Source organism: Halichoeres trimaculatus, unplaced genomic scaffold (genome assembly GCF_033239565.1).
Source record: "Halichoeres trimaculatus isolate MK-OKI-2021-1 unplaced genomic scaffold, fHalTri1.1 fHalTri1_scaffold_2, whole genome shotgun sequence".
In the NCBI taxonomy this organism is placed as follows: domain Eukaryota; kingdom Metazoa; phylum Chordata; class Actinopteri; order Labriformes; family Labridae; genus Halichoeres; species Halichoeres trimaculatus.
Window position 1 is genome coordinate 24641325 of NW_027437180.1, and position 22647 is coordinate 24663971.

The 22647-nt window shown below is 39.8% G+C and overlaps 1 protein-coding gene across 1 annotated transcript in view; it reads left to right on the forward strand.

Annotated features, from left to right (window-relative positions):
* Positions 1-22647, forward strand: part of fbxw7 (F-box and WD repeat domain containing 7) — a 133346-nt gene that overhangs the window by 36832 nt on the left and 73867 nt on the right. Inside the window, exons 4-5 of the mRNA XM_074693750.1 lie at positions 12760-13008; positions 13632-14171. Coding sequence (XP_074549851.1) covers positions 12829-13008; positions 13632-14171 — 720 coding nt within the window. The 5' untranslated portion in view covers positions 12760-12828. The remainder of the gene's footprint in view (positions 1-12759; positions 13009-13631; positions 14172-22647) is intronic.

A 22647-nucleotide genomic window follows, 5' to 3' on the forward strand; every position in this document is an offset into this window, starting at 1 on the left:
AAAAATTAAACTTTTCTACAAGGTTTGAACTGAAGTAAAATCAATCACTCAATATTCTACTTTGATTGTAATAGTCAAATAAAGATATGATTTTTGTATCATTTCATGCATCAATTTACCTTATTTGATCAGAACTGTAGGCCTGGCCTAAAGGAAAGGATTGTTTATATGTTGAGGTATGTTTTGTCATGTTGGTCATACCACAGAATGATTTATCGCTTGTGTTAAGTGAAAAATGTAGATGATAAACGTCCATCCACAGAAATCACATGCTAAATTGCAGTGGCAATATTGGTCAAAAAAAATCACAATTAGACTATTTTCCAAAATTGTTCAGCCCTGCTCTCGCCACTGGACTTTTCTCTGTGATTAAAGGCATGAAAAGCCCCCTGGAAAAAAAAAATCATGAAATAAAGCAGCACATGTCTGGCATTTCAGGTCTATCTGTTTATAACCAACTAGTAATTCTGGTGTAAACCAGCAAGGGTAGGTTTTACTGTGTTGTCAATTACACACACACATTTCTACCTAGAAGAGATCCAGATTTGTGGGTTCAAGCCTCAACCATATATTGTATGAAATCATGAGTATTACAACAGCTACCATGATTAAAGCCAGATCTTTAACTTGAATGATTTCAGAGCATATCACAGCGTTTTCTTTACCCCATGTGTCATCATTGTTTTTGCTGTGGTTTGTCAATGTTCATATTTTAGTGTTTGCACACCATCTTTCTCAGTCTGTAATTTGATGATGTTAGATGACAATAATTTTGGATAGTCAATTAGCTTTATAATGTGTTTGCTGTTTGTAGAAAGCTGCTGGCAGTCCTTTAACAGAGGAATTTACTTTTTATGTTATTACTCCCGCCCCTCCCCAATGCCATTCCTCCCTCCCAAAGCGTCATTAGCTCTTGTGACTATTAACCTCTGTGCCGAATAACATTCCTGTCGTCTCAGTGCATCACTGAATTCATTAGGTCAAACATCTGTGATGAGGTTAGCAGTGAATATGCAGCCTCAGAGGAGCTGGGGCAGATGTTGACACACAGGGGAATTATAACATGCCCTTTAATGGCAGATGTTTGGCTGTAATTACAGACATGAAAGCTGTGTGGAGCTTACAATATTGTGCTTCTCTATTCAAACATCTGTTGAGAACGGTAAATTGAGAGGCTTTATTCTTCTTCAGCCTTTGCAGTTTTTCCTGAAACTGTATCTTATTTTGCTGATTATAATGCCACCCATCAGCCGCATCTCAGCAGCAGTGACAGATTATTACCCAAAGAATCCTGTATGCTCAGTTATTGTCTCCTAAGTGCTCATCCTAGACCCCCTCCCTCCTGCATCCTGACTGTATCCTGCTTATCTGTCCTGCTGGTGCATGCAGAGTGGCTTGGATTTCTTATAATTTTCTGTCCACTGCCTCTTCAATTAACGGAACAAACAGGAGCTCCGATGTCATACGAGAGCAGCACTTTTATCGGGAAGTTGGAGGAGTGCAGTCTGAGTGGTCGGGGCTGCAAGTGGTGGTGGAAAGAGGAGGAGGAGGAGGGATGTGTACAGTGGTGGTGGCAGCATTGACGGGGATAGCATCCTCATCACAGCAGCCAAGGGAGGGGGAAAGAAACAAATGGACACTGTGGGAGACATAAGCAGAGTAGTGGCAGACATAGCCTCCTGAGTGTGATTTGTAGTATCAGAGTAAGGTGTTTAGTGGATCAGAGTGAGTTTATCTTATAGAGGAAGCAGTGTGCTGCTCAGAGATGCATGAACAGCACTGGGAGTGGATTAAGTGAGAAGAAACCACGAGGGAAACGGAGCAACAAACTCTACTTCTAAAGTCATGTGCCTTTTATGTGGATTAAGGTGAACGCCAGCGTCTATATTATGTTGACTGTACTTAAAAACAACCTGGTCTGATTGGTGACGGAGTACCTGTGGAGCAGCACCATGTGGAATACCGAGCAACAGGACAACTAGGGGAATTCAGCAACAACCTGAGATTAGCTGCAGTTTTGTAGCTTTCTTTTCCTCTCACGTCTTCTAACCTCGGAAACAGCCCGGCTCCTAATGAGCAAGTCGATGTGTGGCTGTGGCTGCAGCATTATCTCCTCTCTCATGAAGAGACTGGGCCGCACTGCTTGCTGCTCAGATCTCTTCTCCAGCCAGACTTCAGAACAGCTGCACCGCCTGGCCACTGGCTGCCCACCTCAAGCAAAGGTAACAAAACACCCGCGTTCAACGGCACAGCCGTATCTGTGCCTCCTGAGCGCCTCTAGAGCAGCCGGCTGTTAGCTTTGAGTTTGTTATCACCTGTGTGCAATGCAGGAAAACATACAGAGCCTGACAGCATGTGGCAGAAAGCAGCGCGTGTGAAGTCTGGTGTCCTTGTTTATCTGGTTTCAGAAACTATTCCTCAGCTTGAAGAGGTGTGCTACCATGGAGAGCAGCAGCCTAGTAATTGATTATTTAATAGACACAGGTGATTTAGTGGCTGTCTTGCTGCCTTGACAACAGTGGACTTGCTTTCAGCCAGCAGAGTCGTTTAAATGGATGCCTTCAGACTGCCTGCGGTTTACAGAGATTGCTGCCCCTCGTCAATTGGAAGAAAAAGCTCTTCCTAATGGAACAAATGAGAGCCAAACAAGTCTGAGTGCTCGTGTGCACGTGCCAGGAGTGTGTGAGCGGGAGTGCGACTTTGTTTGGCTTCATGGCTGGAGCTCCTCGGGTTCCCCCAGTTTCATTGTTCGGGATGCACATGGCTTTTTTAGTAGTTGGCAAGCACAGGCTGAGATTTTAAGTCCTTTCCGCAGTTATGCTGGCTGTTAGCCATTTTCACAGTAGCGGAGATTGATTCTCTGAGTTTCTAAGAAGATTTATACTCTCTTGAGTAATGACAGAAAATCCACAAAGGTAGTGTTGTGGTGTTATTGGGCTGTTGCATGGCAACAACTCAAAGCAAAAAGAAATGACAAGTGACAGTTTTAGAGGAGGCGTAGCATGATAAAACTTTAGTGTCTTTTTTTATTTTTAAAAGCATTTATTGTTTTCTTCACAAATTATATCACAATAAAGTAGAGAACTTTAAAATGAATGTGGAGAAGTGCAGCCCTTCTGTCGAACAGCTCAGGGAGTTCAGTTTCACTCTCTTCCTCTGGGACATCTCAGGGCACCGGCTGGAAATAGAGCTATCGATTGATAACCTCTGCACTGAATTGGATATACAAAAGTTTTTGACTGCACAATGTAGTTAAAGGTTTTCATAACTTTGTAGGAATCTGTCTTAAACAGCTTATGTTTTATCTCCTGGTCAAACCCTCATTAACTTGTGATTCAGCGCTGCTTGTTAAGAGGAAGAACATGCAGGTCAGCTTCAGAACACCAGTATTACTCTGTTTAGTCTTCATTTATGTCCCAGGTGAAGCCCTTACACATCGTCATAAACATCTAAAGCTGTTACTACAGTTTGTGCTTGTCTAGCTGCTGATATTTTTCTTGTGTCATCCACTCTTCTATTGAGGTCACAGCGCTTTGATTTATCTCTGCCGTTTGGGGGGTGTTGGGCTCAGTCCTCTAATTTCTTTTCCTTATCCTCGTCAGGGTTTATGTGCTTGCTGTGTCCTGTAGCCTTGAAAAGATCGAGCCTCTTTAAAGTCAGGTTTCATCATTTTCAAGGCTTGAAATCATCGTCACATTTTATCAGTTTCCACAATCTGTCAGCAAGCCCAAAATCTTCCCATGAGCACATTAAATAGGAATGAATCGAAAATTTCATTATCACTCTTTTTATTACCTTTTTTTCTAAGCTGACATCGTTCCTAAACTGGTACTACCAGATATCTAATAAAGTTTATTCTGTGACTTACACTGCCAATGTACATTATTTTATTTTTTCAAAACCTCTGTCAGACCTAACTTTACTCAGGGTCTTCTGTGGCAGGAAAGATGTCAAATTTCTTCATCTTGAGAATATTTCACTTCTAACCATTGTAGTAGAAACAGACACAAAGAGCAAAAGTGAAGGGCTGCAAACTGACATAGTTTTCTTTGAAAAAGGAAGTAGAATAAATCTTCAAATTTTGAGCTGTTTTCGATGTTAAAGGATAGATATGCAACTTTGCATCTCCAATACTTATGAACTCATTTTTTTATTATTTTTTTTTAACCTGGACCTTTGAGCTGTAAATCGAGTGATTTTGTCTCCTCTTATTTTTCTGAAGTTTTTTTGCTTGCAAGGTGCTGAAGAGCTTTTGTGTCAAAAATTGAAAAATAAAAAAAATCACATGAGGGAAACTTCGTTAAAACTTACTACCTTTTTGTTCAGGAATTATGACCAAGATACGAAACAACATAGAGCAATCGAAGACAGTAATTCATACAATATCTTAGCAACTAGTTTGCACATGGCACAACTAACTGCAATAAGAACTGAATCACATCAGTCTGTATGGTTGATAAAAAATGAAGAACAGTTGATTTGCACTGCCAAACCTTGGATCACAGAGTCTGTAGGTAAATGGTGCCAAATTGGTTTACCAATGGTTAACATTAGCAGAGTTGACACCATCGGCTTTCAGTTCTCTTCGTCGGTCAAATTTGACACAACTACTCTAGTCACACATTGCTCCAGTTGAGTGCTTGTTGTATAACTACATACAGCAAAAATGCAACCTTAACTATCCTGTGTAGATTAAGATTCTGTTGCTGTCTACCTGCTGTTTGAATAGGGCTGGGGTATTGCTAAGAACCTCACGATTGGATTGGATTTAAATTTTGATTGTTTAGGTTGCGATTTGATTCGATATCGAATAAATCCAGTGTTGATTGAAATGCTCTGGTTTCAAATTTGTATGCCCATGTGAACATATGTGGTATGTCACCTCATGTTTTGGAGCAATAAAACAACCCAAAGTCAACAACACACACAGTCCCCCACCACTTGCCAGGATGTGAATTGATTCAGAGGATTTTCTGAATCGATGTTGAATTGGGCGTAATATTGTGATGCATGGATTCATTGATATTTTTACCCACCCCTATGTTTGAGTATACATCATTATTAGAACATTAATGGTGCGCTCCATTTGTACTCAGAAGTTGGGATTAAACAAGTTTCAAATGGGAAATTTCAATAGAATTTCTGACTAGTATTTGTTGCAATAGTATTGTTTAATGTTTATAGAAATATCGTGTTATAGTAAGTTTTTCTGACTTGGCAATTGGAACGCTTCTGATTCGGGGATGACATCGTTCCCACTCTCCACTTCCAAGTTCCAATGTAAATGGAATGCACCATATGGCATTAGTAAGTCACTGTTACATTTCACGCTGGTGAGCTACAATTTGAACGTTATGCGAAAAAACAAAAAACAAACAATAAAAACCCTGTTTTCAGCTTGCCTTTTTCTTACAAATGTTAGAAACCGTTAATGAGTTAACCTCCTGCTTTGTTAATTGATTGAAAGTTACTTAAAACCTTTTGTCCACTGTGTTTAGGGAACTCTGTCCAAACTCACCCATGAGAGGCCCACTCTAGCTGGAGTGCCCCATGATGAGTCTGTAAACCAGACTAAGTAATGTCTGTTTGTGCCACAGCTGTGGCTTTATCGGTGAAGTGGCAACTTGGCAGCACCCACCGAACAAACCCCAGCCCCCCGCCTTCTAAGGCAGGGACTGTCTGTATGCATGTTCACTGTCAGACAGCTGGGCACACATCATCGAGACTGCTCTGCATTGATCTTATTATTCAATAAAAAGGAAGACAGTTTGCCGCAGTATATTTCTGATATTTGTTGTTTGTTTTATTTTTCAACTAAATAAGTGAGTCAAAAGAGCACAGATGATAGGACAAACTTGAAAAAGAGTAAAATTTTATTCTAAACAAGCTGTAAAATTACATGTCTAATTACAGCTTCATTTTACCTCTCTTGGGCAGCACTGGTATATTTAGTTCTGTATTCATACATTCTAAAGAAATTGATTACATTTGCATTTATGGTTTATTTCAAAGCAAATTGACATTTCTTGTATTCATTCACTTTTAGCTCTTCTCTGGTCTCCAAACATTTCTTTTGGAAAAATCTTACTTTAAGCTTCTAAATGTACCTTTTTTGTGGTGTCAAGCAGAGAGTTACAAAGATGTAGTGAACTTTAATGTGAGAAGTTTTTTTGTTCTGACATCTTATCATTGGCTCAAATAGTATTGACAAATCATGTATCAGCAGACTTAGATGGACCTAGCAAAATCTGTTAGTATGGAGAGCAAAAGCAGGCAAAATGAAGTCTGCTGTAATGACATTCCGGCTCCAGTTGTTGGTGATCTGAAACATTTTTATTTATTTATATTTTCACATATTTGCTAGCAAATACTGCTAACTGTTTAAGATCAAACATTTACACTGCAGTGACAAATCTGCTTGATTCTGTGCCATAGAAGCCAATTGAAAACCGATTTCTTGGAATGCATCAGCAATGAATGCTCAAATCCCTGCTCATTAAGAACATGAAGAAAAAAATGAACAAATAAAAAGTTGAATAAACCAGACAGATATGATATTTGTAGTACTCAGAGAAACCATCTGCATCTTTTGTGATCATGCTTTAGAGGCTAAAAAATGTCAGCGTTTTCAGATTTGTTAGGTGTTATAACAGTTTTAGCAACCACTATGTTCCGTGGTTAGACATTTATTTATGGGCCACCAATCTCAACATCATCCCAGCTAAAGAAGTTAAAACCCCCAACTTGAGCAAAGTTTCAACCTCTAAACAGAGCATGTCTTGTGATCCATGTCCCATAATCTGATCATACAAAGGAAAAAAGTCTCAGATCTAATGTTTGTGTGTTTTCTCAGAGGGCTCTCTGTCTTTTGTGTGCCTATGTCGCCCATTTGTTTCAAGAAAAATAAACTCACACACCTGCTCTCCAGCTTCCTGAATCTATTTTTTGTCCACTTCATAGGGCTAAGAATAGAGACTGAAGAATGAAACCTGTGTATGAAATACTTCACGTGACAAGCCTGTTTTTTTCTGCAGGTACACTGTAAAACAGCTTCTCCTCCGCTTATTTAAAGATGCATGTTAGCCACGGACCTGTTAGATTAAAGGGTGAATAATAACATGTCAGGAATAAATGCTTTTTCGATTAGAGCTGAGCAGGAACACTGAAGCCCTTTGCCACTAACTACATCAGTACTCAGCCTCATTTGTTGTGTGTCATCATCAGCATGTGTGCACTCTCTCATCCTGTTTGCTCACAGCAGTTTGAAGAACAATAACAACAAACACATTTCATTCTGCGTTTAGGAAACTAATTACGGAACCTCGTTTATTCCGGTAAGAGGCAGGGACAACTTTAGCTATTCATAGCCTTCCTCTTCTCAGCTCACAGCAATGAACCAGCAGTCCCGAGGGGGGGGCTCTGCAATCTGAGATAGGTCTAATGCTTCCCACCACAGCAGTGGGACCATACAGCCGAGACAGGGAGAAGCCTGCCTGACAAAGGGACCAGTGACTTCTCCTACAAGGTCAAAGCAATTGGTTTTTTTCACTGAGACTGATAAAGTATGTGAGCCTCCCAAATACATTTTCTCATCTCGTATGTAGTGAGTGGAGGAGGTTTGGAAACTGCAGTCTGCATGGCTCAGCTTTAATTTGTCACAGTTAAGATTAGCCACAGACCTCATGTGGGCATTTATAAAGCCCACTGGCATCTTTTAAAGCTACATTAGCCCAGATTGTATTCAATTCAACACACAAAAGTGTTTCTTTTTCTCAGTAATGTCTGTGACTAGTGGTGAAAAGCTGACCTAAACAACTTGATAAGTCAAACCCCAAATGTAACCGGTGGTAAGATCAAATGAGTCAAAGCTTTAAACCAGGGAAAATCTTCTCGAATTACAGAATATACATAAAACTTCCACAAATCTATGCCAAATTGTCTGCCTGGGTATTTTTTTAATACAATAAAACATGTTTGAAAGAATCCCCAAAAGTTGTTGGGAAACACTTTGCAGAGCCCAAACAATATAAATACAATGGAGACTGATTCTGTTGTTTTATGGGGCATATGGGGCAAACTTTTACAAAACACTGTGGTAAGCCTTTGAAATGAAACAATTAAAGTCTTGTATCTAGAAATCATGTTTGTTTTTCTTTTTTTCATTGGAGAGCAAGTGGACCCGATGAGCTGTGACGCCCATACTTTGAGCTGCTAAGTACTGCAAATAGCAGTTACGGATAACAGAGTTAATTGAATATGTGACACCTAATTTTCTCAATCACCCTAAGCATTGTTTTCTGAATAATGTGTTAAAAGTTTGAATGGAAAGGGAAAACATTATTTTTGCCAGTAAACCGCTGATTGGCTCGTTTCAGCAGTGAAGCTCTGCTATGATAGAATAGAATAGAAGAGAATAGAATAGAACTTTATTGTCATTGTAACAAGAACAACGAAATTGAAGATACAACAGCAATCAAGAAACAAAAGTAAGAAAGTGTTTAGAAAGTCGAAAAAGGTCCATAAGAAAATCGATGATGACAGCTTGTCCATCATTCTCCAGTTCAGCCAGCCTCCACCTCCACAGGGTCCAGGACTGAGCTTCTTCAGTAATTGTGTATAATGTAATGTAAATTCTCATAAATGTGTATAATACAATCTGTAGATTGTTTCAGCTCTAGACAACAGAAAATAGTTTTTTTCCCTTCTTTTTTTAGATAAAATGTTTTCACCATCTGATCTTTCATAGTCATTCAATCTTCTTTTTGTTTGCAGAAGAACTGCTATTGGTGTGATCTTTTCAAGTGTCCCTGCTGCTGTGAAGTCTACACACTTGCTGCTCAAAGCTCACTATTCTTAAACTTTGTTGTACACTTATGATGTGTCAATGGAAATAGCTGATACTCAGAACTCTTAAGTAGTTTGCTTACTACCTACTCAAGCCACTGCCACTTGGACCTGACAAGTTCATGAGTCACACATCCCACTTATCTGTATTTACATAAGCCTTTCTTACTACTTGAATTATACGTAGGTAGAACAGAATGCGTGTGAAGTTCATGTGCTTGAGAGTACTGAAAGTTATTTGTGTGTTTGAGCTTGTGTCCTGCTTTCAGAGTTAACAGACTGAGAAGTTACAACGCGGCAAAAGGTACACAATGCCTTTAGGGAGTCTTCACCTCACTGCATTCATTTGTTTTTTCTAATGTTTTACAACATTCAATCATTGTGGGCTATTTACCATGCTTTAAACATCAAGATACATGCAGTGTTTGCTGCTGTTTAAAGATAGGTGGACGTAGAGTCACAAAGCTGGATGTCCATACTAAACTGATAGTCGTGTGTTGTAGAAATCCCTGAATCTTTCTGTAAACTGCTCAAATGGTACCAGCCTTGCTAAAATGATGAGGTCATCACCTAAGGGTCTTCTGTGTGGTTCCTAAAATGTTGGAGGGGTGGGTTACAAACACCTTGGTCAGCCCATAACTCTGCCTCAACAGGCCTTAAGAGACCTGGCCAACCAGAAGGAAAGGAGTATGACTGACACTAAAGCTGCATTTCTACCAAGCAGACCGGTTCGGTTTGTCTCGGTATGGCGCGCATTTTGTGGCATTTCCACGGACTTATCCCGGACAGATCCCCAGAAACTGGGACGAACCGTCCCACTTTTTTGGGACCCTTCCGTATGGTTGCCAGACTGAACCAATCCGCTCTCGGAAGATGAAGCAACACACTGCAGACCGTTGATTGGTCAAAAGAATCGTCACTTACCCCGACAGCAACTGCATTTCTCCTGGCGGCACACAGACTTCTCTGAAACAAAACTTGATTGCACTTTTTAACAGAGAGTTACATGAAAATCACAGAGAGGATGAAATGATGCATGTCTTCCATCATTGCTGTTTGTTTACTGTGTCGCGCTGTTCTTCTTTGTTGGATTTATTAGCGGGGTAAACTGGGTCACGCTGCTACGGTGTCACACTATTGTTTAACAACTGGGGCTTGCGGCATCCAGCTTACACGCTGCCCACCACGAGAGGGCACAGTTTGCTGTGGAAACGCAAACGGGATCAGGCTTAACTGTACCAAACCGTGCCAAACCATTCTGAACCGACCCGGACAGCTTGGTGGAAATGCAGCTTTAACTTCCTCGCTGGCTTCATTTTTTTAGTGGACTTTTAGGAAGCAGGGCGAGAGCTGGAAGTGACACGTAGGAAAAAGGCAGCTTGTGAATTAAATCTGGGCCCACCTGCTCAAGGACCAGCCTCATGGGATGTGCAACTGAAACTGTGAAGCTGTACCAGTGGTCCGCTGGATGTGTACGAGAGTCTATGTCTATTTACATTGACCAACATGGCAGAATTTCTACAAAGAGCTTCAGCTTTATTTTGCTGCACAATTTTTGGAGATTTTTGAGGCTTGAGTGATTTTTGGTGGAAAAATTTACAGGCGGCAGACTAAAACCTATTACACTAAGACAAATGGACCTTTGCTGTAAAGATTCAGTAAAAGCACCCTGGATCATTTTCAAAAGCAGTAACACAATCAAATAATAATGAACAATGCTTTTACATTTTCAGCCCAGTGTGTTGACAACTGCTGAAGCTGCAAAGCTCTGCTACATTTTCTGCACACTGTGCTAAGAGTACGTCATATGTACACTATGACAAACTTTTGGAAGGAGAACATTTCTCAAGAGCAATACTCATTTATTTGGACCTTTGCAGACCCATATAGACTTATCTAACAGGTGGAATGTAATCTGTAGCACACCCAGCATACCTTGTATCCAAGGGAACCTTAAATCTTCTCAGGAAAACTGCACAAACATTTCTGGCTTTTGTGGTATAATATTTGTTTTTCACACCTTATTATACTGTAGAGATGTTTGCACAGGTGGGAGATCTGTGCAGAGTTTGACTGCAGATTTTAAGAAACGTAATTGAATAAAAGAAGATGAAAAGAATCACCACTCTTTGTAGAACCCCCTGTTGTTTATTTGATAAGTGTCTAAAAAATTGGAAAAAAGAGTTTTGATTTTGTTTGTGCCAGATCTGAAAAACAAACTAGACGATAATTCAAAATGTTGCATGGGGTCATGGCTCTACAGGAATGTGATGTTTGGGCTTTTTTTTGTTTCTGAAGACCCTAACTTTTGAATTCTGTGACTATGACCTAGTTGACTGATGATATTAGTTTAAAAAAATACCGAATGCTGATAAAATGTCTGCAGTCAGAACATATTAGCATCAAATTGTTAAAATCTTTGCCTTTGATTGCTCATTATTTTTTATGTTTTTGTTTTGTAATTGCTTTTAAATGGAAGCCCATTTCTAGCAGTTGAAAATAAATGAAGTGACAAAAAACAAAAAAAAATTAACAAATTCCAAGATAGTAAGTCAAAATGCCAAAATTCATGACAAAAAAAAAAAATAACAGTCAATAGTTGTAGGATAGTATACATTTACTTAATTGTTTAATAGGTGAAAGTAATGAGATGAAATTGTAAATATGAAATAGTGAATCTTTAAGATGAGGTAAATGGTTATGGCTACGATAATGACTCAAGGAAGTCGCAGTAGTTGAAAGTATAAGTTTAAAGATGAAAAATCCTGTTAAGAGAAGAAGTAAAAATACCAAGTTAACTTATCACATAGTTAACTTTTCTTTTTAATTGAAACTCTTATCTCAAAACTGTGATCTGTTTTATTTTAATTTCAGGCCACTATACATCTATTTTCCCCCTTTTTCTTTGATTTCTGCTTCCATTTGACTGTTTTGTCCACCTTTCTTATAAGAATGACTGAGGATTTAGTCTTATCTTTATTCTAAATTAAACCCATCAGTTTTATTTTTATTTATTTTGTTGAAAGGGTTTCATACTTTGTATCTAGGTGGTCAGGTAGTACAGACATGCTGCGACAAAGTGCGTCTGACTCTTTTCTCTCATCAGACATGGTTATTGTTTAGTCTGCACTCTCCCTTTTTTCCACATTCTCATCTATTGATGTCTCTCTGCTCATCAGCTGCCCTTCAAACAGAGTAAAGCATCAGTGCACCAAGTGTGTAGTTTGCAGACTCAACTTCTGCAAACCAGAGTTGATGCCTTGATCAGATCAGCAGACCAACTCTGTTGCCTACATTGGATTCTTGTCTCTTTACTGCACCAAACAAACACTGTCTATTTGTAGTAGAAGCTCTGGGGCATACACAAAACTAAGCTTGAGACATTTCAGAAGCAAGCTATGTGACTTTCAGGTTTATTTAGCATGTTCATCATGAGAAACTGGTGAAGTCATGCGAGCAGCAGGGCAGATTTAGAGGGTACTCATCATGTCTTTAATCCGTCAGAAACTCAAACTAAACGCATTTAAAAGATTGATTCTGGTAGATTTAAGCCATGTTTAGCTTTTGTCAATGACAGATTGGGCTTTGGGTCTGTTGGAGGCTAGAACACTGGAAGCTCTCAAGGCTTTTCTTTCTCCATCCAAACGTTGTGTGATCTGAGGCCAAACACATCCACTCCCTCCTTTTTTTCCTTGTCTGCTGCTGACCAGCAAAATGTGGGTGACACAGCAGCTGTTTGATAATTTTAAGAATAGGATGTGAAGAGGGATATTCACACTTTTCTTCTGAGAAAACATGCAGCGAGTTTTGATGGTGTTTTTCAAATAAAATCTGTTTATTTAAGCATCAGCAACAGTAGACAAGATTAAAAATAAAACAGCTGTTGATCATCTTTGTTCTTTCATCTCGTTGCAGAATGCCAAGACCTTCTCTTCCTCAGACAGCCTAGCGAAGGTCCAGGAGGTAGCAAGCTGGCTTTTGGAAATGAACCAGGATCTGCTGTCGGGGGGCAGCAGCAGCAGGCGGAGTCGGGGGCCGGGGGGTCCGGCGGTGCGAGGTAACGCCTCCTCCACGGCCCGGGCACCTCAGCAGGCGGCAGAGGAGGGGGATGAGGATGAGCACATGAACCGGGTAGTAGAGGAGGAAGGGCAGCTGCAGCAAAGGGTAGGACCAACAAAAGGTTTTGCATGAAGAAATGTTCTGATACCATATTTTCTTTCCCAGTTACAGCACTGATACTGATCCCAATACTGGTGCTCTCATTTGACTTGAGGACTTGCCAAGATCCAGAACAACTCAAAGTTTCTACACTATTAGTGAACAAACTCCAATTCCTGACACTCTGCTTGTAAAATGATTTTATTTTTTTGTAGATTCCTTAAAAATCTGTAGTTTTCAGGGGTCATTGTGGTTGGTATTAGAACAACTCATTGACCAGCAACTCATTGACACTTGTCAATACTGGATACAGCATTTTAAGTAGTATTGGAACCTAAACCACTAATGGTTTTGATACTGGAGCAACTCTTACAGGAAAGCTTTTTGAAGGGAAGTAGAATAGTCGATAAAGTCCAGTGTTATTATTTGGCAAACTGACTGTAGACTTTTATCTGTTTTTACAGTTTTGAATCTTTGAGACAAGAATATCATGGGCACATACATTAATCAGCCACTCAAAATTTGAATTCAGAGCACTCACATTTATTAAGTGAACATGTAACTTTGTTGTGAAAATGCTTCCTTCACAGCTTCTTACAGAGTTTTAATTTTCATCCATTTCTTTGAAGCCCGAGGCGTTGCAGGTCGATGGCGAAAGAGAACAGCCATGGGACCGGACTGTCTCAGGAGCCAGCAATGGTCCTCGAGATGAAGAGGGCGAAGAAGACGAAGGGGACCCTCCAAACGATGTGAACGGTGGAGAGAAAGGCTCACGATGGATGTGGGGGGCCGAGCAGAGGCGACTGAGGAACCAGCCGCTGGGCGAAGAGGAGGACGAGGAGGAGGAAGAGGAGGAGAACAACAACAGCAGCAGTCATCAAGAGGAGGAGGAGGCGGAGGAGAGGACAGAGGGAGGGGAGGAGCAGGGAAGGGAGGAAGAGGAGAGGGAAGAGGGCGAGGAGGAAGAGGAGGAGGATGAGGATGAAGAGGAGATGGACCAAGACAGTGATGACTTTGAACACTCAGGGGAGAGTGGGAGGGAGGAGGAAGAGGAGGAGGAAGGAGAAGGGGAGGAAGGCCTGCAGTCTCCTTCCCTCAGGAACAATGTGTCTGCCCCCAATAACAACCTGGACTCGGGCTGCACACACCAAAGCTCTTCCAACAAGAAGGTAAGAACAGCTGCTGTTTGTTTGGTGTTTGTCACTGGAGCTGCTGCAGCTTCAACTGATAAAATAGTCCCTGCTTAAATGACCTGAGACACAGGCTCTGTGACTGCTTCAAACCCCCTTACTGTTCATTAGCACTGTATCAAAGTGAGGTCAGGCAGCGTAAAGTGCTACAACAAAGTTTTGTAGCAGGACACTGGTTAAGTATCTCTAAAAGTGGTCTATAAAATACTTTGAAAGCACTGACAGCAGGTTCAGGGTTCACGGTTAGGGTTAGTCTATTATCATCTCACTGCTATGAAATCCTTTTCACTGTTCCTCACTTGTTGTGCAAAGCTCATACATGAACCAACAGCTCCCTCTTCTGGCGTGAACATGTTACTACACAACCCAGGAAGCATCTTGTGTCACCTTGAAGGCAGTGACCACATTTATTCATTGGGGATTTATTGGGGCCTTTTGATGACAATCACTTACAGACGGCCAATAATTAAGGATGCAAAAAAACAAACAAGATCTACTTGACCTGTTGTCAGAATACACAAAGCACTGCAATTTCAATTCAAACCCAGACCAGGAGGACTGAAGAGTTTCAGATGTGAAAACAGATAAAGGATCTGTTAGTGCATGGTTGGGTGGAAGTATTATTCATATTTTCTTTGTGATCTCATTTCTTGCTCCTCTCAGAGGATCATTTTGCCTAACATTTAACTACAGGTTAACTACATTTTTTTTGCTGTTGTGTCAAAGGGAAGGCTTCTTTAAGACAGATTTGATTTCTTCTGACTCCACTTTTCTTTCTAGAGTTTGAGGAATCCACATTTATCTAGATTTCATTCTGTGTCTGCATAAAAAAAATCAGTTTAAATCTGCTAAAGTACATTTTCCTGTAGCCACATCTCGTGTAGCATCTCTGTTTGTAAAGTGTTGTCCCGCGTCTTTCTTTGTTTTATACATCTTGGTACAAGAAGCAAAGTTTGTTGACGGTGAGGCTCTCTTAAGTAGTTAACTGTGTCTACAGATCCCTCAGGTTAACTGGCTCATGAAGTATGGATAAGGACCTTGTGTGTTTATTTTAGCTGCACACTTATTGGAGATTGTGGAATAGCATTTTCAAACAGTGCTTTACACCACCTTTATCATACAGACCATTATCATGCAGTTGAGTGAATAATCTTTTCAATATACAGGTTAATATTGAAGCTAGTAGTTTGCCAACCAAAAAACAAAGCTGTGGCCTAGAGAAAAGTTTCACAAACTTCATGCATATTTGAATAAAATGTTTGAATCAATATAATCAAACAAGTTTTGAGGATGCTGAAATACATTAAGGACTAAGCATGTGTAGCTTTTGCAAAAGGCTGTTGCAATTTGAAAAGCTCCACTGTTAACACTGGCTCCTTGTTCAGCTGCAGGGTTTAGTTGTGTTAACTAGGCTGTGATCAGTTATCACTGTTTAAATGAGTTTCTTCTTTCCTCAAAATTCAATATAGAGTATTAGTTTTCATATCTGTCAGTTGCATTGTTATGTATGGTTGTTTGATTTTTTCTGGAAAAGTCAACCAGATAGGCCATAAAATTCTGTCATAGCTTCCGTATGATTTCCTCACCTTCCCTCGGGTGGCTGAATGAAGCAGGTTTGATCAGCCCTTTCAGTTTATTACCCAATAGAATGGTCTGTGTAGTTACAACTAGGAAAATGGTATCGTCTTTGTTTTCATCCTGTATTTGCAGTTTAATCACAAGCTGTATTCTGGGACTGTTTTGCACTGGAGGAGTGAGCACAGCATGAAATAATAATAGCACTGCAGCCTCCTTCTGAATACTTCATTCATGTGTAGAATGTACAGAAGCCTGTTTTAGGACATGTTAAAACTCCAGGCACGTTCATGCCCCGCTGATTGATCACTGACGACTGCTGAGTGACAACTGCGGTGTAGCTCGTGATGTTCAAGAGACAAATGTAAAAGCCGTGTCGGATGTGTCCTTTGTATGAATGAATGTGCTCGGTTGAAAAGGCTGTGATGAAGCACAGCGCTGGTGTTTGGATGTCAATGCTGGTGAGGTGTTTGAGTTATGATTCATGGTGTGACTCTCTGTTGAGTGTTGCAGTGGCCTTCACTGGAGCACCTGTATTTAAACAATGGAAATGCTTTCAGGACCTCTGGAAACACTGGTATTCTAATGACTGGACTGCCTGTATCTGTAAGATGACCTAAATGAGCACTTAAACCATGAAAATAATACTATAGTTCATCTGTCACATGTTGGAAAATAAATATCATTCAGCAGATTCTATTTTCATTCATTTTTCTCTGGTTCATAAGTCAAAATTAATCACAAAGCAATGAATCTTGTGTTTTTAAATCTGATATCTTGGCCCACATCTTCTCCAAAATACTCCTAAAGGCAGGCATTTGCTTTTATTTGTAATTTAACATTACTTCATAATGTGCATTTAATAGTGTCATACATTCTCATCAAAGCACCTGAGGCTATATGGAGGACGACAGAGATAGCACTCCTATCTCCACAGACAGTAATCAGATTTATCATCAGCAGTGTGGTCATGACCAGGATATTTCTGTCTACACGCCCTCTGACAATAGGAAGCAGCCCAGCAGTGGAGTTAAGTTATAGCATCTCCCCCTGTAAACTGGCACAGTTGTTTCCTGTATTATGTCATACCTGTTATATGAGCGTCTGAGCCTTTGATGAAAGCATTACCCTTTGCTTTTATTGGCCTAAATATAGAGTTAGTCTGAATTTCCTCCTGTGTGCCTCTTACCATCGGACACAGCTGTCAGAAAGGTTCGTCAGGGTCTGAGTCACTATAGCCGGCCAGCTGGCACTGATGTTGAACGATCACATTTTGTTTTGTAGTTTGGCTTTTGCTGTTGCATATTTTGAGTTGTTGTGGAAAGTATTTGTGTTAAGTTTTCTGAATGAATTTGATTCCGTTTTTGACTTGAAAAACAGTCAGTACCATAAATCCATGACATCACATCAGATCAGAAAAGGTCAAGATAAACATATATGTAAGACAATGTACTAGACAGAAAAATGAAACAATAAAACTGATCAATCAAACCTTGTTTGTAAGTGCTCAAGTTTTCCCACATTTAAAATATTTTGTGAATTTTGGAGCAGTAATATATTCCTAAACTTAAGGTCTGCAGCTGCAAAATAAATTTCTGTAACTATTAAGTTGAAAGACAGATACCGCAGTGTGTCCTCAATAGTACTCAAAACAGAAAAGCTGCAAACCCTCACAGTTATAGATAAGGAAAGTGGTCATGTTGCTTAAAAGAGGACTTTTTGTGTTAAACTTGAAAGCCAGCTGGCCTTGAGGAGGAGCACCAGCAGCTTTAAACAGTCCAACTCAGTATAAGCCTGAAACAAACAGGAATGTAAAATCCTGATGTCAGCTTTAAAATTTGACATGCCGCTGTGGTCCTCAGTGTATGTGTTCACATTAAAACATATAGTCTCATCTCCTTCTGTTATTTCCAAAACCAGGGTCACTGAGTGCATAACAGGCAGGAGATAGGTTATCTGCATGTAGGTCACATGTTGAAAGGACTGTATATGTTCCCACAGAGCACATGTATCCAGGCTTGCACACTATGAGCATATTAACAGCTGCAGAGTGTCAAACACGGGGCAGCAAAGAATCAGTGAACCTGTTCAGACCTAGAATGTTCCAAGATGCTGATTGTCTGCTTAAGTGATTAGTGCGTGCACCTTATGGCTGGTTATGTGACTGGTGCATGGATGCAAACATTCTAAGGATGGCAGAAGTGTTGAAATGTACTATCAGGATAATGTTGATCTCTCGATACATAAAATGTCCATGATGAGGGCAGATTGTGTTCCAGGTGCTTCAGACCCAGCTCACTAGAATAAAACACCACACCTCTTCTTCTCTTTGTACTCTTAGCCTCTTTTTCTGCTGACTGAGCACCAACAAGCAGAGTCACTCTCATCATTTAACCTTTAATTTGTTGAAGAGCTTTAAGAAGTAATGTCCCCATCTAAGTCCCCTCACCCTGATAGATGTCTCTCTCTACTCAAAGGAGCCAGAGAAGGGTGTGCACCTCATGACATTTTCACATGTTGAAAGACTGAGTATATGGTGCTGGGTTATCATGTGGCGTACTATGAAGTGCTGGGCTGTAGCAGGTGTTGATATTTACATACTGGGCAGGCAGATTATTTTACAGTAGCTGGTGGATTAAATGTTAAAGGTTGTTTAAGTTGAGAGTTAAAGGGTGTGACAAATATTTTGTTTGTTCACTGAATTTGTTCTCACTCGTCTCAAAATTTCCAAGTACTCATAAAAAACTAAGATATAACTTATGAGGAAAATAGCTGCAAGCATACCTCAATATCAAATTCATTTTACTGCTCAGTTTAAGATATGAAACTACAGGAGTTCTGATAACTAACCCATCTGCTGCTTTTCATTAATTGAAACTGAATGAAATTATTAACCTGATCTGAACCTTCAAAATTTTCCTGTTTCTACAACTGAGCGAATAGTTTGCGAAAAGAAGCTGCAGAAGTTGGACATTTTCAGGTGCACTTTGTTTAATGAGAACAGGTGTAGAAAATAAATGAATTCTTTACTCAGCGTTAACTCTGAAACTAAAGTTGACTGATATGATTTCACGGCATGAAACGGAGCACTAGATACATCTTTCAAAATCTAACTTTTGCTTCAGAACTGTAACCAAATTTCAAAGCCTTCAAATTAAATTAAGCTATATTAAACTGTCATATATTTTCAAATCTTGTTTTAGATGGAGGCATATTGTTTTTTTTTTTAACCGTACGCCGCTGCCTCTCCATCTTAAAATATAATTTTAACATATCACCCATGACTAATGACTTTGGTATTATGGGATCTTACAGGATTCCATGTCTCATGATGACTCATCTGAGGCCTTTGGTGGTAAATGGATCTGCAGTATTCTGATAAAGCAAATTAGGAGGGCACTGTGAGGGCAGAGTTATCACTGGAAGCATACGATATTAAATTATGTGGGTTAAAAGAGATCTATAAGACTGCACAGTGGGTGTCGCACATATTAGGTACTTTGCTGCACCCTTTTCGTCATTCACCTCAGCCACTTTGGTATCATGACAAACAAGATGTCTGCATCGAAGCTGCAGTTTTAACCTAGATGCAGTCAAAAACAGGCAAGACACAAATCCCAGGTACTGTGTCTTTTTTGATCAATGTTAAATGTAAAACTAAGAAGCAGAAGTAAATGATACAGCTATGGATTCTAGAGTGGAAATTACCAGTTCTGCTGCAAAAACATTCACTACAGCTTGTCCTGAATCAAAAGCAAATTTAAATCTTTTTTCAAAGTAATTATGACAAAAACTGTACCCACTTGACAAAAAACAATGTTTACTTTTATGAAGTCATCAAAGAGACTTAAGGCCTTGGGCAGTATGACTTTGAACTGCGATGTACATCTTGACAGATACACAATAATCTATTTCAGTCTAAGCTGGATGAAAGTCAGTCATAACTTGTCACCCAGGTCACTTTCACAGCAAAAGCTTGGACAATATGTTGTACATTCAGTACTCCTCTCTTCACACACAGACACACACGCTCACACCGCTGTTTATCTGCTCTAATTAAATGTTATTCCAAAGAAAAGGCTTATTGTAGGTGGCGTCTCCCACACACTGGCCCTGTCACACAGGCGGAGATGAGCCACAAAGAAGCAGTGTTCTCTTCCACCCACATGAAGCAACTAGTTTGAGTCACTGCCAATACCTATTGAGGAAATGTTATTTACAGGAGACTTTATAACACACTGATGCACTTTCATTGACCTGTTGAATTGATTATCTTTTCTGTATTGTAAGTAAATGATTATCATCAACACATCCCACCCTTCAGTCACTACAATTGAATAATATTGGAAAGAGATTTAATCACACATAGCTCAAAAATGATTAGTTTTATTCAGTTCATGTCATTGTGGTGCTTTAACTTGTGAAAAAGCAGGACAGCAACTGAACCACATGAATAAGACCTGGTGTAATACAGGTAAATGATAAATTCTTTTAGTCACTAGCTCCGCACCTGCTTTCATCTCGCAGGTCATATAGCCTTGCTGTAGACACAACATGTGAGAGAGATTTTTCCTCCTAAATCTCAGATTAAATCTAAATTCTGTGATAAAACCATTCACAGTTTAGTCTTTCATAGAATTTCCTTGGGTAGACTTTACTTCAAATATACCCGCCCCCAAAAGAAAAGCAGGTCCCTGAATTAGAAAAACTTGCATGTACAGGAAAAGAGAAGTCTGCTCCATTGTTACATGTGTGTGTTTGTGCTCACCACTCCTGCAAGCTCAGCGTGTTCTTTGTAAGCAGCTTTTTCTGCTGTGGAAGATAATGACAAAGAAACATGAGCTAAAAGGATTTGCGCCTCCATTGGGCTGATACATTTTACAGTTAGCTCATCCGTGCATCACCAGTCATTGCAGTCATGCTTTGGAAAAAGAGCATGGTCAGTGCCTTGTAAATACTGTATTAATACAAACTGCAAATGAGCGGTGCAGAATCCTTATTCTAAGACCCATGTTTTCAACAAACAGCGTCTCAGTTGCATTCACAGTCATAGAACCCAGGCAATAAAATCATTTTGAAACTTCCCATGAATTCTTTGTTGCATATCAAGGTACGGCAGTTTAGTTCCAGCCTCAAGCACTAGAGGGAGTCAGCCTCCTGGACTTTACATGCAAACAGTCTGTGGGTGCGTACTTCAGCAGTGCTCAGTCTGCACTCTTACCAGTCTCACATGGACACTGTCCAGCAGGGCATGACAGTAAGAGAGCAGCATGTATTTTTCTATTTCAAGCACCGCCTTTAGTTTCTTGCAGAGGTTATAGCATAGTCGCTTGCTGATGCAGGGACGGTTGGGTAATTTATGTTAATTGTACTCCCAGTTTAGCATTAAAAACCTACACACAACTCGTATCTTCTGAAAGTGTTTATTTAGAAAAACTAAGCTGCATCAGCCCCAACAACTGCAAAACACACACTCTGATAACATCATCACTCAGTTCACATCAACTTAATGTGCAGAGACTGTTTGCCGTTAGGGCTAAGTAGGAAGATATTTTATTCATGATATTTTATTTAATTGAGTCTTCAAAAAGATGGTCCGTTAAAGTTACCTAATCCCTTCCAGAGCTGCAATGATGGACCCTTTAAATCAATAGCATTTGAGGTTATAGATTCGGCTGCCATGTCTCTCGGCTGTCGTCCTATGACATAACATATTTAAAGTCAAGTCACGTCATTTAAATTGAATACCTAATGTAAAAACATGCCTTGATTTAGAGCTTTTAATGAAACTGAATTGCAACCATTAACTGGGGGAAGAATTTGGATGGCCACTTTCTTGTGAAGATTGCTAAATATGAAAAGAGCTTTTAAGTCTGGTTATGCTTTGCCTGAAGCAAAGGATAAGAAAGAAGCAAACTGCAATGTACAATATGTCATAAAGGAGTTTCTTGAAAAGAGAAGCAGAGGACATCATCAGTGTGCATCTAATCAAGCCAATATGTGTTACCTGTCTTTGGGATAAAAAGCTAACGTCAGCTAAAGTCAGCAGCTGCTGCACATTTTGTGGCTGAAATTAATCTTCCAGTTGAAATTGGCTGGTAAAAAGGATTTTAGCTGACTTAAATGTTGTAAAGTTAGATCATGTTGGGTTCTGGGTCGGGTCAGTAAAAAGAGCCATTAGCATCATCAGAAGAAGCTGTTTGGCATTGGCAGAGAAGATTTGGCACATTTTACAGTTTACCCTTAGACCATAATTGCCTTACTTTTTATGCTTTTATGTTGTCTGTTTTAGAGCCCTTAGCAAAAACTCCAGTTATTTGAGTAGTTTCAGGACAACACTGTCTGTAGAGGGGGGAAATTTCTCAAATGTGTTCGATAAAATGAAACTTGAGCATGACTGAAAAAAAGAGCTGTACTATATGCAGTTGGGGAAATACTGCAGTGGCTGTAGTTTTATTAAACAGTTGTCAACATTTTTTACTAAATGTGCGGTAAACAATGCAAATAGAGATCTGTTGTGTGTCCATATCACAAAATACTAATTATAAACACATGTCCATGTTTATTTAGGTTTGAGAAGAACTGTCTTCCTAATATTTCCAGCCAACCTGATTGACTGACGATGAGAGAGTTGTTCTCCATGCCCATTATCTATTATTGCATTGCTCAGTCAGAATCTCCACCTTTTAAGTTTCATCTTCAGCAGTACCCTAATGGCATTGTTGCTGTTTATAACATTATACGACCACAGAAAGGCAGACAGTGTTAGGGTCTTCATCTGCAGTCCTGCCTTGTCATCTCAGTTTCTGTGAGAAGCTGGGGTTGATTTGTACGTGTACTGAGTTACCAGGAGCCGAACATTCTTGACCCCTGGCTCTCC